This window comes from Rutidosis leptorrhynchoides, chromosome 2 (genome assembly GCF_046630445.1).
Source record: "Rutidosis leptorrhynchoides isolate AG116_Rl617_1_P2 chromosome 2, CSIRO_AGI_Rlap_v1, whole genome shotgun sequence".
Taxonomy (NCBI): Eukaryota; Viridiplantae; Streptophyta; class Magnoliopsida; order Asterales; family Asteraceae; genus Rutidosis; species Rutidosis leptorrhynchoides.
Window position 1 is genome coordinate 508,929,456 of NC_092334.1, and position 15,830 is coordinate 508,945,285.

At 35.2% G+C, this 15,830-nt stretch overlaps 1 protein-coding gene across 1 annotated transcript; it reads right to left on the reverse strand.

Annotated features, from left to right (window-relative positions):
• Positions 1-1,849: 1,849 nt before the first annotated feature.
• Positions 1,850-2,167, reverse strand: LOC139889530 (inactive LRR receptor-like serine/threonine-protein kinase BIR2). The gene has a single exon (XM_071872477.1). It carries the CDS (start codon positions 2,165-2,167, stop codon positions 1,850-1,852), a length of 318 nt encoding a protein of 105 aa, XP_071728578.1.
• Between the last annotated feature and the right edge of the window lie 13,663 nt (positions 2,168-15,830).

Below are 15,830 nucleotides of genomic sequence, written 5' to 3' on the forward strand. Positions count from 1 at the left end.
TAAAATTTGACTTTGCTACAGTAACTTTGCTACAGTAAAACACTATTATAAAAATGTGTTTTAACAAATAGCGAGACGATGATTTATAGAAGTAAATGACCAAAACACTCGAAAGTTTAAGATACACTTTGAGTGATATAATTAAGGGATAATTTAAGGCTATATTTTGACAAAGGTACGTGTCACGAAATGTAAAATGCAAGTTTTCTAAGCGTACGAAAATGCGTTCGAGAAACCGGAACCGGGACATAAGTCGAGTGATGACGTACGACTTATCGGACCAAAAATATCTAGTCTACTATGCACAAGAATAAAATATAATATATAAATAATTATATTAATTATTTATATATTTATATTTATTTTATATTATGTCGACAAGCTAGGAGCCAAAACAATGTGAGCTGTCCCTGGTCCTCATGCGAGTCGCATGGCCAGAAGGCCATTTCCATGCGAGTCGCATGACTCCAGATTCCAGGCCAGGTACTATAAATTCAGGTGTTTTGCTCGAATGAAAAATCAAATATATATTACTCCGTATAATATTTATTATTATTATTATTATTATTATTATTATTATTATTATTATTATTATTAAGATTATTATTAATCTTATTAATCTTATTATTAGTATTATTATTTTTGCGATACAAAAATAATAATGTACATCAAATATTACGACGGAGTGCTGTCCAAGTAATTTTCAAAATGAGTTTTCGAGCAAGCTAGAGCTAAGGAAATTATGGGTTATTGCCAAGGAGGTTATGGGTAATGTTCGGGGGTATTTTTTTCTGAATCAAACCTCGTGTTTATCATCTCCGATGCGTCTACGTGCTTTCCTGCAATATTGTATATCAATATTAAACAGTGAGTTTCATAAGATCCCTTTTACTCTCTACATTTTTGGGCTGAGAATACATGCAAATGCTTTATTAACCGATATACAATATTTATATGCGTGAGTTTCATTGCTCCCTTTTTAAATGCTTTTGCAATATATTTTTGGGCTGAGAATACATGCAATTTATTTTAAACGCAATGGACACAAGTACATACTAAATTCTACACTGAGTTTGAACCGAAAATCCCTTAGCTTTGGTAACTAGTAACTGCCAGTTATAAGAACTGGTGGGCGCGAGTAGTAGTATATGGATCCATAGGGCTTGATATCCCCGTCCGAGCTAGAGCACTAGCCTTTTAACGGACGTATGCTATTTGAGAAGCGTACACGTTGGTTTGCGTGTATTATTAAGATGATTATACAAAGGGTACAAATTATATAAGCATTAAAGTTTAGTTACCAGGGTGCTCAATTTTGTAGAACCGATTGATAAACGTTTCGGATGAAACAACTGAAATCTTGTGGTCCACCTTTTATTTAAAACATAATGATAAACATTTTGAATGAAACAACTGAACTTTTGTAATCCACATTGATATACGGATTATGTGTAATATTAAAACTATGAACTCACCAACCTTTGTGTTGACACTTGAAGCATGTTTATTCTCAGGTTTCTAGAAGTCTTCCGCTGTTTGCTCATACGTGATACAAGTTATGTGCTTGGAGTCATACATGCTATATACAAGAAACTTGCATTCATCAAACCATTACCATGTATCTTATTTTGACTGTATGGTCAACAGATGTATTATTGTAAACCATTTAAATGGTGATTGTCTATACGTAGGAATCATCAGATGTAAAAAAAAACTGGAATTTATATATTCATTTATGAAATACCTTTTCAAACGAATGCAATGTTACAAAACGTATCACATAGAGGTCAAATACCTCGCAATGAAATCAATGAATGACGTGTTCGTCCATATGGATTTGGAGCGATCGTCACAGTACTGGTCCCCACAAAGCATTGTTAGCGACATTAAATTCCTTGATGCGATCAAGTTGACTAAAGTTTTGAGGGATTTGGCCTGTAAATTGGTTGTGGTCAAGCCTCAGAACATTGATGTAACTGCAGTCACCAATGGTAGGTGGAATTGTACCCGAGAAATTGTTGAATGAGAGATTAAGAGATGTAATGTGTGGAAAATAGTTTGTGTGATCAAACGGAAGGGGTCCAGTGAGTTTGTTGTTAGAAGGATCTAAACTGGTGAGGGCGGTGCAGTATTGTAAGCCCACTGGAAACATTCCTCTAAGTCCCATGTCTGACAGGTTAATAGTCAGAACTTTACTCTGCTCAGTGCTCCAGCATTTGACACCAGTAAAATGACATATGAAACCTTCAGTAAGATTACTAAAATCCCAAGAAGCTAAATGGTTATGTGGGTCTTGCAACGATTTCTTGATGGATCTTAGGCAGCTGATGTCTGTTGGAGGTTTTATTAAACTTTCATGTAGGGTAAAATAATCGATAGCCGGATAAATCACTGAATCGTGGTATCACTTTCCGAAAGTAATTATTCGACCCTTATTGCCTGGGTTACACGAATATCACTTTGGGATAAGACAGAGATTAGTTCTTGTTATTGGCACTAAACAAGAACTCTTTTGCATAAGAGTATTAAGGTGTTTTTGTGTGTGTATCTATTCTCATGAATCATAGTCCATATTTATAGACACCCAAAAACAAGTTTCACCTACTCCACGATAGAGATGTTTCACTAACTCCACGATGGAGATGTTTCACTAACTCCACGATGGAGATGTTTCACTAACTCCACGATGGAGATGTTTCACCTACTCCACGATGGAGATGTTTCACCTACTCCACGATGGAGATGTCTCACCAACTTTTTAACAGCAAAAGTGGGTGCATGAATAATACTTCCGTAATCACTCAAATTTGTGATAATGGAAAACCACTTTCGGGTCCGGGTAATCTATCACTTAATGGGTGTACACTCCGTACCTCCTAACCCATTTACAAGTGTAGATTAAATCCCTCAATTACACTAAATTTCCAACAATCCTCCCCAATTTAGTGCAATTCGTTTCATGAGAATTAAACAAATTAAAACAAAAACTCATGCATAAATGAAAATATCTTGAAGATTGAATTTTCACCTTAGTACATTACACATTCCAAATAATCGAGAATCGGGGTGTTCTAAGAATTGAACCCTTCAACCCATTTGAATAATTGAAAATAACATACACATAAGTTTTCAAATACTCTAAAGCTATCCTGACACTTTACAAGCCATGTGTCCATATCCTTTCATGAATGTATCCAAAGTTAAAAGTCCAAGCTTTGTTGAAGCGGCAAAACTTCACATTCACATAGGTACTTCATTTCAGTCATGCACCTGCTCATGCACTTTTTCAAATGAACTATTAAGAAGCTAGACTTCAACCTCACCTTTAGCAGGTCCGAGTACATACCTTACCTTGGGATGATATAAAATTTATGTACTCCAAATTTCTAAATATAAGTCTTCCACATTGAATTCAGCTTCTGATTTTCATCAGAAGGGAATTGGGTATCTTATAATTAGAAATTTATGTGGACTTTAAACCCATCCCCATAGTAGACTTGTCAACCAAATCTCTTGCCAATCCCTTCGTCAAGTGATCAGCTAAATTCTGTTGTGACCTCACGAACACTATAGAAATCACCCCATTCATGATAAGTTCACGAATCATGCTATGTCTGACACCTAAGTGTCTAGACTTTCCATTGTATATCTGGCTATAAGCCTTTCCCAATGTCGTAGCACTATCACAATGAATAGACATGGGTGCTATAGGTTTAGGCCATAATGGTATCTCATAGATCAAGTTTCTAAGCCATTCTGCTTCTTTACCAGCAGCAGCTAAAGCAACAAACTCAGATTCCATCATTGAGTTGGTAATACATGTCTGCTTCTTAGAAGCCCATGAAATAGCACCTCCCCCAAGCAAGAACACCCAACCACTCGTTGAAGAATGATCTTCAATATTGGTTATCCAACTCGCATCAGAATATCCTTCTATTACCGAAGGAAACCTATTGTAAGATAAACTATAGTCCATAGTTTTCTTCAAGTACTTTAGTACCCGCCTAATTGCTTGCCAGTGATGAGTACTAGGATTACTAGTATATCTACTCAGTTTTCCTACTGCAAAAGCAATATCCGGCCTTGTACAAGTCATGGCGTACATCAAACATGAAATGTCCCGTTCTTATTGATTAAAAATGTTCCATATTAATTGATTTCGTTGCGAGGTTTTGACCTCTATATGAGACGTTTTTCAAAGACTGCATTCATTTTAAAACAAACCATAACCTTTATTTCATCAATAAAGGTTTAAAAAGCTTTACATTGATTATCAAATAATGATAATCTAAAATATCCTGTTTACACGCGACCATTACATAATGGTTTACAATACAAATATGTTACAACGAAATAAGTTTCTTGAATGCAGTTTTTACACAATATCATACAAGCATGGACTCCAAATCTCATCCTTATTTAAGTATGCGATAGCGGAAGCTCTTAATAATCACCTGAGAATAAACATGCTTAAAACGTCAACAAAAATGTTGGTGAGTTATAGGTTTAACATATATATTATCAAATCATAATAATAGACCACAAGATTTCATATTTCAATACACATCCCATACATAGAGATAAAAATCATTCATATGGTGAACACCTGGTAACGGACATTAACAAGATGCATATTTAAGAATATCCCCATCATTCCGGGACACCCTTCGGATATGATATAAATTTCGAAGTACTAAAGCATCCGGTACTTTGGATGGGGTTTGTTAGGCCCAATAGATCTATCTTTAGGATTCGCGTCAATTAGGGTGTCTGTTCCCTAATTCTTAGATTACCAGACTTAATAAAAAGGGGCATATTCGATTTCAATAATTCAACCATAGAATGTAGTTTCACGTACTTGTGTCTATTTTGTAAATCATTTATAAAACCTGCATGTATTCTCATCCCAAAAATATTAGATTTTAAAAGTGGGACTATAACTCACTTTCACAGATATTTCCTTCCTCGGAAATAAGACTTGGCCACGGATCGATTCACGAACCTATACAAATATGTACATATATATCAAAGTATGATCAAAATATAATTACAACCATTTTTATTATGTTTTAAAGATTTGAGTGTATTAAGTCAGCTGTCCTCGTTAATAACCTACAACTAGTTGTCCACAGTTAGATGTACAGAAATAAATCGATATATATTATCTTGAATCAATCCACGACTCAGTGTATACACGTCTCAGGCTAGATCACAACTCAAAGTATATATATTTTTGGAATCAACCTCAACCCTGTATAGCTAACTCCAACATTACTGCATATAGAGTGTCTATGGTTGTTCCAAATAATATATATACATGGGTCAATATGATATGTGAAAACATTTGCATACGTGTCTATGGTATCCCAAGATTACATAATATATTAGAATATATGTTTAATACAATATAAGTTAGCTATGATATGATTTGTATAGATTTGTTAAACATTTCCCGTAGCTAAAAAGATCAAAAATATCCAATCTTGTTTTACCCATAACTTCTTCATTTTAAATCCATTTTGAGTGAATCAAAATGCTATGGTTTCATATTGAACTCTAATTTAAGAATCCAAACAGAAAAAGTATAGGTTTATAGTCGGAAATTTAAGTTACATGTCAATTACTAAAGAGGTAGTCATTTCCGTCGAAAGAACGACATCTTGATGACCATTTTGAAAAACATACTTTCACTTTGAGTTTAACCAAGATTTTTGGATATAGTTTCATGTTCATATGAAAAATCATTTTCCCAAAAGAACAACTTTTAAATCAAAGTTTATCATAGTTTTTAATTATCCAAACCAAAACAGCCCCCGGTTTCACTACGACGGCGTATATCCGATTTTATGGTGTTCATCGTGTTTCCAGGTTTTAAATCATTAAGTTAGCAAATCATATAGATATAGAACATGTGTTTAGTTGATTTTAAAAGTCAAGTTATAAGGATTAACTTTTATTTGCGAACAAGTTTAGAATTAACTAAACTATGTTCTAGTGATTACAAGTTTAAACCTTCGAATAAGATAGCTTTATATGTATGAATCGAATGATGTTATGAACATCATTACTACCTCAAGTTTTCTGGATAAAACTACTGGAAATGATAAAAATGGATCTAGCTTCAAAGGATCCTTGGATAGCTTAAAAGTTCTTGAAGCAGAATCATGACACGAAAACAGTTCAAGTAAGATTTTCACTCGAAATAAGATTGTTATAGTTGTAGAAATTGAATCAAAGTTTGAATATGAATATTACCTTGAATTAGAAAGATAACCTACTGTAAATAACAAAGGTTCCTTGATCTTAGATGATTACTTGGAATGGATTAGAAAGCTTGGAAGTAGACTTGCAAACTTGGAAGTATTCTTGATTTTATGTAACTAGAACTTGTAGAATTTATGAAGAACACTTAGAAATTGAAGTTAGAACTTGAGATAGATCAATTAGATGAAGAAAATTGAAGAATGAAAGTGTTTGTAGGTGTTTTTGGTCGTTGGTGTATGGATTAGATATGAAGGATATGTAATTTTATTTTCATGTAAATAAGTCATGAATGATTACTAATATTTTTGTAATTTTATGAGATATTTCATGCTAGTTGCCAAATGATGGTTCCCACATGTGTTAGATGACTCACATGGGCTACTTAGAGCTGATCATTGGAGTGTATATACCAATAGTACATACATCTAAAAGCTGTGTATTGTACGAGTACGAATACGGGTGCATACGAGTAGAATTGTTGATGAAACTGAACGAGGATGTAATTGTAAGCATTTTTGTTAAGTAGAAGTATTTTGATAAGTGTCTTAAAGTCTTTCAAAAGTGTATGAATACATATTAAAACACTACATGTATATACATTTTAACTGAGTCGTTAAGTCATCGTTAGTCGTTACATGTAAGTGTTGTTTTGAGACCTTTAGGTTAACGATCTTGTTAAATGTTGTTAACCTAAAGTTTATAATATCAAATGAGATTTTAAATTATTATATTATCATGATATTATGATATATTAATATATCTTAATATGATATATACATTTAAATGTCGTTACAACGATAATCGTTACATATATGTCTCGTTTCGAAATCCTTAAGTTAGTAGTCTTGTTTTTACTTATGTAGTTCATTGTTAATACACTTAATGATATATTTAATTATCATATTATCATGTTATATATAATATAACAATGTATTAATATGCTTCATATATATTTAGTAAGACGTGGTTATAACGATAATCGTTATATGTATCGTTTCGAGTTTTCATACGTCAATAGTCTCCTTTTTAAGTATATAACTTATTGTTACTATTTTTAATGAGATACTTGATGATCATTATATCATGTTAAACATATATATTTATTCATTTATGTATCATCATGTCATATACAACTTATAGCGTTCGTGAATCATTGGTCAAACTGGGTAATCAGACGTTTACAAAATTTCCGTTTCAATTAACCAAGTCTTAATAAGTTTGATTGCTTAACATGTTGGAAACATTTAATCATGTAAATATAGTTTTCATTAAACATATAATCATAGAAAGGTTCGGAAAAGTTCGGGTCACTACAGTACCTACCCGTTAAATAAATTTCGTCCCGAAATTTTAAGCGATTGGAGGTGTTGGCTCATCTTCTGGAAATAAGTGCGGGTACTTCTTCTTCATCTGATCTTCTCGTTCCCAGGTGAACTCGGGTCCTCTACGAGCATTCCATCGAACCTTAACAATCGGTATCTTGTTTTATTTAAGTCTCTTAACCTCACGATCCATTATTTCAACGGGTTCTTCAATGAATTGAAGTTTTTCATTGATTTGGATTTCGTCCAACGGAATAGTGAGATCTTCTTTAGCAAAACATTTCTTCAAATTCGAGACGTGAAAAGTGTTATGTACAGCCGCGAGTTTTTGAGGTAACTCAAGTCGGTAAGCTACTGGTCCGACACGATCAATAATCTTGAATGGTCCAATATACCTTGGATTTAATTTCCCTCGTTTACCAAATCGAACAACACCTTTCCAAGGTGCAACCTTAAGCATGACCATCTCTCCAATTTCAAATTCTATATCTTTTCTTTTAATGTCGGCGTAGCTCTTTTGTCGACTTTGGGCGGTTTTCAACCGTTGTTGAATTTGGATGATCTTCTCAGTAGTTTCTTGTATTATCTTCGGACCCGTAATCTGTCTATCTCCCACTTCACTCTAACAAATCGGAGACCTGCACTTTCTACCATAAAGTGCTTCAAACGGAGCCATCTCAATGCTTGAATGGTAGCTATTGTTGTAGGAAAATTCTGCTGTAGATGTCGATCCCAACTGTTTCCGAAATCAATAACACATGCTCGTAGCATGTCTTCAAGCATTTGTATCGTCCTTTCACTCTGCCCATCAGTTTGTGGATGATAGGCAGTACTCATGTCTAGACGAGTTCCTAATGCTTGCTGTAATGTCTGCCAGAATCTTGAAATAAATCTGCCATCCCTATCAGAGACAATAGAGATTGGTATTCCATGTCTGGAGACGACTTTCTTCAAATACAGTCGTGCTAACTTCTCCATCTTGTCATCTTCTCTTATTGGCAGGAAGTGTGCTGATTTGGTGAGACGATCAACTATTACCCAAATAGTATCAAAACCACTTGCAGTCCTTGGCAATTTAGTGATGAAATCCATGGTAATGTTTTCCCATTTCCATTCCGGGATTTCGGGTTGTTGAAGTAGACCCGATGGTTTCTGATGCTCCGCTTTGACCTTAGAACACGTCAAACATTCCCCTACGTATTTAGCAATATCGGCTTTCATACCCGGCCACCAAAAATGTTTCTTGAGATCCTTGTACATATTCCTCGTTCCAGGATGTATTGAGTATCTGGTTTTATGAGCTTCTCTAAGTACCATTTCTCTCATATCTCCAAATTTTGGTACCCAAATCCTTTCAGCCCTATACCGGGTTCCATCTTCCCGAATATTAAGATGCTTCTCCGACCCTTTGGGTATTTCATTCTTTAAATTTCCCTGTTTTAAAACTCCTTGTTGCGCCTCCTTTATTTGAGTAGTAAGGTTATTGTGAATCATTATATTCATAGATTTTACTCGAATGGGTTCTCTGTCCTTTCTACTCAAGGCGTCGGCTACCACATTTGCCTTCCCTGGGTGGTAACAAATCTCAAAGTCGTAATCATTCAACAATTCAATCCACCTACGCTGCCTCATGTTCAGTTGTTTCTGATTAAATATGTGTTGAAGACTTTTGTGGTCGGTATATATAATACTTTTGACCCCATATAAGTAGTGCCTCCAAGTCTTTAATGCAAATACAACTGCGCCTAATTCCAAATCATGCGTTGTATAATTTTGTTCGTGAATCTTCAATTGTCTAGATGCATAAGCAATCACCTTCGTTCGTTGCATTAATACACAACCGAGACCTTGCTTTGATGCGTCACAATAAATCACAAAATCATCATTCCCTTCAGGCAATGACAATATAGGTGCCGTAGTTAGATTTTTCTTCAATAACTGAAACGCTTTCTCTTGTTCATCCTTCCATTCAAATTTCTTCCCTTTATGCGTTAATGCAGTCAAGGGTTTTGCTATTCTGGAAAAGTCTTGGATGAACCTTCTGTTGTAACCAGCTAGTCCTAAAAACTGGCGTATATGTTTCGGAGTTTTCGGAGTTTCCCACTTTTCAACAGTTTCTATCTTTGCCGGATCCACCTTAATACCTTCTTTGTTCACTATGTGACCGTGGAATTGAACTTCTTCTAACCAAAATGCACACTTTGAAAACTTAGCGTACAATTCTTCCTTCCTCAATACTTCTAACACCTTTCTCAAATGTTCACCGTGTTCTTGGTCATTCTTTGAGTAAATAAGTATGTCATCAATGAAAACAATGAAAAACTTGTCAAGGTATGGTCCACACACTCGGTTCATAAGGTCCATGAACACAGCTGGTGCATTAGTTAAACCAAACGGCATGACCATAAACTCGTAAAGACCGTAACGTGTTCTGAAAGCAGTCTTTGGAATATCATCTTCTTTCACCCGCATTTGATGATACCCGGAACGTAAATCAATCTTTGAATAAACAGACGAGCCTTGTAGTTGATCAAATAAGTCGTCGATTCTCGGTAGTGGGTAGCGGTTCTTGATGGTAAGTTTGTTCAACTCTCGGTAGTCGATACACAACCTAAATGTACCATCTTTCTTCTTGACAAACAAAACAGGAGCTCCCCATGGTGATGTGCTTGGTCGAATGAAACCACGTTCTAATAGTTCTTGCAGTTGGCTTTGCAGTTCTTTCATCTCACTAGGTGCGAGTCTGTAAGGAGCACGAGCTATTGGTGCAGCTCCTGGTACAAGATCTATTTGAAATTCAACAGATCGATGTGGAGGTAGTCCCAGTAATTCTTTCGGAAATACATCGGGAAATTCTTTTGCGACAAAAACATCATTGATGCTCTTTTCTTCAGTTTGTACTTTCTCGACATGTGCTAGAACAGCATAGCAACCTTTTCTTATTAGTTTTTGTGCCTTCAAATTACTAATAAGATGTAGCTTCGTGTTGCCCTTTTCTCCGTACACCATTAAGGGTTCTCCTTCTTCTCGTACAATGCGAATTGCATTTTTATAACATACGATCTCTGCTTTCACCTTCTTCAGCCAGTCCATGCCAACTATTACACTAAAACTCCCTAACTCTACTGGTATCAAATCAATCTTAAATATTTCGCTACCCAGTTTAATTTCTCGATTCCGGCATATATAATCTGCTGAAATTAATTTACCGTTTGCTAATTCGAGTAAAAATTTACTATCCAACGGCGTCAATGGACAACTTAATTTAGCACAAAAATCTCTACTCATATAGCTTCTATCCGCACCCGAATCAAATAAAACGTAAGCAGATTTATTGTCAATAAGAAACGTACCCGTAACAAGCTCCGGGTCTTCCTGTGCCTCTGCCGCATTAATATTGAAAACTCTTCCGCGGCCTTGTCCATTCGTGTTCTCCTGGTTCAGGCAATTTCTAATAATGTGGCCCGGTTTTCCACATTTATAACAAACTACATTGGTATAACTTGCTCCGACACTACTTGCTCTACCATTACTCGTTCCGACACCATTTGTTCCTTTCGTTCTGTTAACCCCTGGTCCGTAGACCTCACACTTCGCCGCGCTATAACCATTTCTTTTACACTTGTTGCAAAATTTGGTGCAGAATCTTGAGTGATACTTTTCACACCTTTGGCATAGCTGCTTCTGATTATTGTTGTTGTTGCGGTTGTTATTGTTGTTGGGATGATTGTTGTAGTTGCTGTTGCTGTTGTTGTTGTTGTTGTTGGGCCGTTTGTTGTAGTTGCGATTGATGTTGCGATTGTTGGGATAGTTGTTGCGATTATTGTTGTAATTGCTGTTGTTGTTGTATTGGTGATTCTTATCACCGTTTTCCTCCCACTTTCTTTTGACTTGCTTCACATTGGCCTCTTCAGCCACCTGTTCTTTAATTCTTTCCTCAATCTGGTTCACTAGTTTGTGAGCCATTCTACATGCCTGTTGTATAGAGGCGGGCTCGTGTAAACTTATATCTTCTTGGATTCTTTCCGGTAATCCTTTCACAAACGCGTCGATTTTCTCTTCCTCATCTTCGAACGCTCCCGGACACAATAGGCATAATTCTGTGAATTGTCTTTCGTATGTGGTAATATCAAATCCTTGGGTTCGTAACCCTCTAAGTTCTGTCTTGAGCTTATTGACCTCGGTTCTGGGACGGTACTTCTCGTTCATCAAGTGCTTGAATGCTGACCACGGTAATGCGTAAGCATCATCTTGTCCCACTTGCTCTAGATAGGTATTCCACCATGTTAACGCAGAACCTGTGAAGGTATGCGTAGCATACTTCACTTTGTCCTCTTCAGTACACTTACTTATGGCAAACACCGATTCGACCTTCTCGGTCCACCGTTTCAATCCGATCGGTCCTTCGGTTCCATCAAATTCCAAAGGTTTGCAGGCAGTGAATTCTTTGTAGGTGTATCCTACACGATTTCCTGTACTGCTAGATCCAAGGTTATTGTTGGTATGTAGCGCAGCCTGTACTGCGGCTATGTTTGAAGCAAGAAAGGAACGAAATTCCTCTTCGCTCATATTCAAGGTGTGTCGAGTAGTTGGTGCCATTTCCTTCAAAATAGTCATATGAAACAAGTTAATCATACAGAATATTAAGAGTAGTCAATAGTATCTCGTAGCATAATATGAACTCATTTATAAAAGCTTTTTCTTCATATTAGCGTTTTATAAGTTTAAATTCGGGTAGTACCTACCCGTTAAGTTCATACTTAGTAGCTAATATACAATTCAGCTACTATAATTCTATATGAAAAACTGATTATAATAATATTTCGCGGTCAAACTTTTACACAGTATTTTACAAACTTACAATACCGCTTATTTTACATATAGCATGAAATATAGCACACAATAAATTTGATACAAGATGGTTGTGAAGATAATTCTAGCTAGTACACAAGTCGTTCAGCAAAGGCAATAAAGACACATAATTCATACGTCCAGAAACAAGTCATGCATTCTGGTTTTACTATGACTACTTCCCATCCTTGGTCTTGTGGAACATAACTGTTATGGCCGTTGATAAGACAGTGTGTTGTAATGTCGTTAAAGGGACGAGGGTTACGTAATGTCCAACAGTCCTGTAACAATCTAAAAACCTCATTTCTTACCCCAATTACCGACTCCGTCACTTATGGGAACGTTTTGTTTAATAGTTGTAGCCCGATGTTCTTGTTCTCACTTTGGTGAGAAGCGAACATTACTAACTTGTAAGCATAACATGCTTCTTTATGTTGCATGTTAGCCGCTTTTTCTAAATCACGAAGTCCTATATTCGGATATATTGAGTCAAAATAATTTCTTAACCCGTTGCGTAAAATAGCATTTGAGTTCCCCGCAATATATGCGTCAAAGTAAACACATCGTAACTTATGGATTTCCCAATGTGATATCCCCCATCTTTCGAACGAAAGCCTTTTATAAACCAAGGCATTCTTGGAACATTCTTCGAATGTCTTACAAACTGATCTCTCCTTAAATAGTTGTGCTGAGGAATTCTAACCGACTCTAGACAAGATTTCATCAATCATATCTCCGGGTAGGTCTCTTAAAATATTGGGTTGTCTATCCATTTTGTGTTTTTATACTGTAAAATAGACAAGAGTTAGATTCATAAAAAAAATACTTATTAATACAAGCAATTTTTACATATATCATAAAGCATAAGCACACTATATTACATATATTACACCACACGAATACAACTATCTTATTCCAACTCGCTCATTTCTTCTTCTTCAGTTTTGGTTCGTTTTGCCAAGTTTCTAGGGATATATGATGTTCCCCTAATACGAGCCGTCATTTTCCACATTGGTTTAGAAAAACCTGGTGGTTTAGAGGTTCCCGGGTTATTGTCACAACTTAAGAAATACGGGTGTTGACGATACATATAAAGTTCATCGGGTTTGGAATCAAATTTCTCTATTTTTATGCCCTTTCTCTTATTGTTCTCTTTTGCCTTATTAAATTGTGTTGGGGTAATTTCTATAACATCATCGGAATCCTTGTCGGGATCCGATTCATCGGAGAATTGGTAATCCTCCCAATACTTTGCTTCCTTGGCGGAAACACCATTGACCATAATTAACTTTGGTCGATTGGTTGAGGATTTTCTTCTACTTAACCATTTTATTATTTCCCCCACTGGTTCTATTTCTTCTTCCGGTTCCGATTCTTCTTCCGGTTCCGACTCTTCTTCCGGTTCCTCTTCGGGAACTTGTGAATCAGTCCACGAATCATTCCAATTTACATTTGACTCTTCATTATTATTAGGTGAGTCAATGGGACTTGTTCTAGAGGTAGACATCTATCACATAATATCAAACACGTTAAGAGATTAATATATCACATAATATTCACATGTTAAAAATATATAGTTTTCAACAAAATTTGTTAAGCAATCATTTTTCAAGTAAACACGGTCGAAGTCCAGACTTACTAATGCATCCTAACAAACTCGATAAGATACACTAATGTAAAATTCTGGTTCTCTAAGACCAACACTCTGATACCAACTGAAATGTCCCGTTCTTATTGATTAAAAATGTTCCATATTAATTGATTTCGTTGCGAGGTTTTGACCTCTATATGAGACGTTTTTCAAAGACTGCATTCATTTTAAAACAAACCATAACCTTTATTTCATCAGTAAAGGTTTAAAAAGCTTTACGTTGATTATCAAATAATGATAATCTAAAATATCATGTTTACACGCGACCATTACATAATGGTTTACAATACAAATATGTTACAACGAAATAAGTTTCTTGAATGCAGTTTTTACACAATATCATACAAGCATGGACTCCAAATCTCGTCCTTATTTAAGTATGCGCCAGCGGAAGCTCTTAATAATCACCTGAGAATAAAAATGCTTAAAACGTCAACAAAAATGTTGGTGAGTTATAGGTTTAACCTATATATTATCAAATCATAATAATAGACCACAAGATTTCATATTTCAATACACATCCCATACATAGAGATAAAAATCATTCATATGGTGAACACCTGGTAACCGACATTAACGAGATGCATATTTAAGAATATCCCCATCATTCCTGGACACCCTTCGGATATGATATAAATTTTGAAGTACTAAAGCATCCGGTACTTTGGATGGGGTTTGTTAGGCCCAATAGATCTATCTTTAGGATTCGCGTCAATTAGGGTGTCTGTTCCCTAATTCTTAGATTACCAGACTTAATAAAAAGGGGCATATTCGATTTCAATAATTCAACCATAGAATGTAGTTTCACGTACTTGTGTCTATTTTGTAAATCATTTATAAAACCTGCATGTATTCTCATCCCAAAAATATTAGATTTTAAAAGTGGGACTATAACTCACTTTCACAGATATTTCCTTCCTCGGAAATAAGACTTGGCCACGGATCGATTCACGAACCTATACAAATATGTACATATATATCAAAGTATGATCAAAATATAATTACAACCATTTTTATTATATTTTAAAGATTTGAGTGTATTAAGTCAGCTGTCCTCGTTAATAACCTACAACTAGTTGTCCACAGTTAGATGTACAGAAATAAATCGATATATATATTATCTTGAATCAATCCACGACCCAGTGTATACACGTCTCAGGCTAGATCACAACTCAAAGTATATATATTTTTGGAATCAACCTCAACCCTGTATAGCTAACTCCAACATTACTGCATATAGAGTGTCTACGGTTGTTCCAAATAATATATATACATGGGTCGATATGATATGTCAAAATATTTGCATACGTGTCTATGGTATCATAAGATTACATAATATATTAGAATATATATATAATACAATATAAGTTAGCTAGAATATGATTTGTATAGATTTGTTAAACATTTCCCGTAGCTAAAAAGATCAAAAATATCCAATCTTGTTTTACCCATAACTTCTTCATTTTAAATCCATTTTGAGTGAATCAAATTACTATGGTTTCATATTGAACTCTAATTTAAGAATCCAAACAGAAAAGGTATAGGTTTATAGTCAAAAATTTAAGTTACATGTCAATTACTAAAGAGGTAGTCATTTTCGTCGAAAGAACGACATCTTGATGACCATTTTGAAAAACATACTTTCACTTTGAGTTTAACCAAGATTTTTGGATATAGTTTCATGTTCATATGAAAAATCATTTTTCCAGAAGAACAACTTTTAAATCAAAGTTTATCATAGT

Excerpts from the sequence above, each read along its gene's own strand:
- LOC139889530 (XM_071872477.1), bottom strand. The coding sequence starts at position 2,167 with ATGGGACTTAGAGGAATGTTTCCAGTGGGCTTACAATACTGCACCGCC.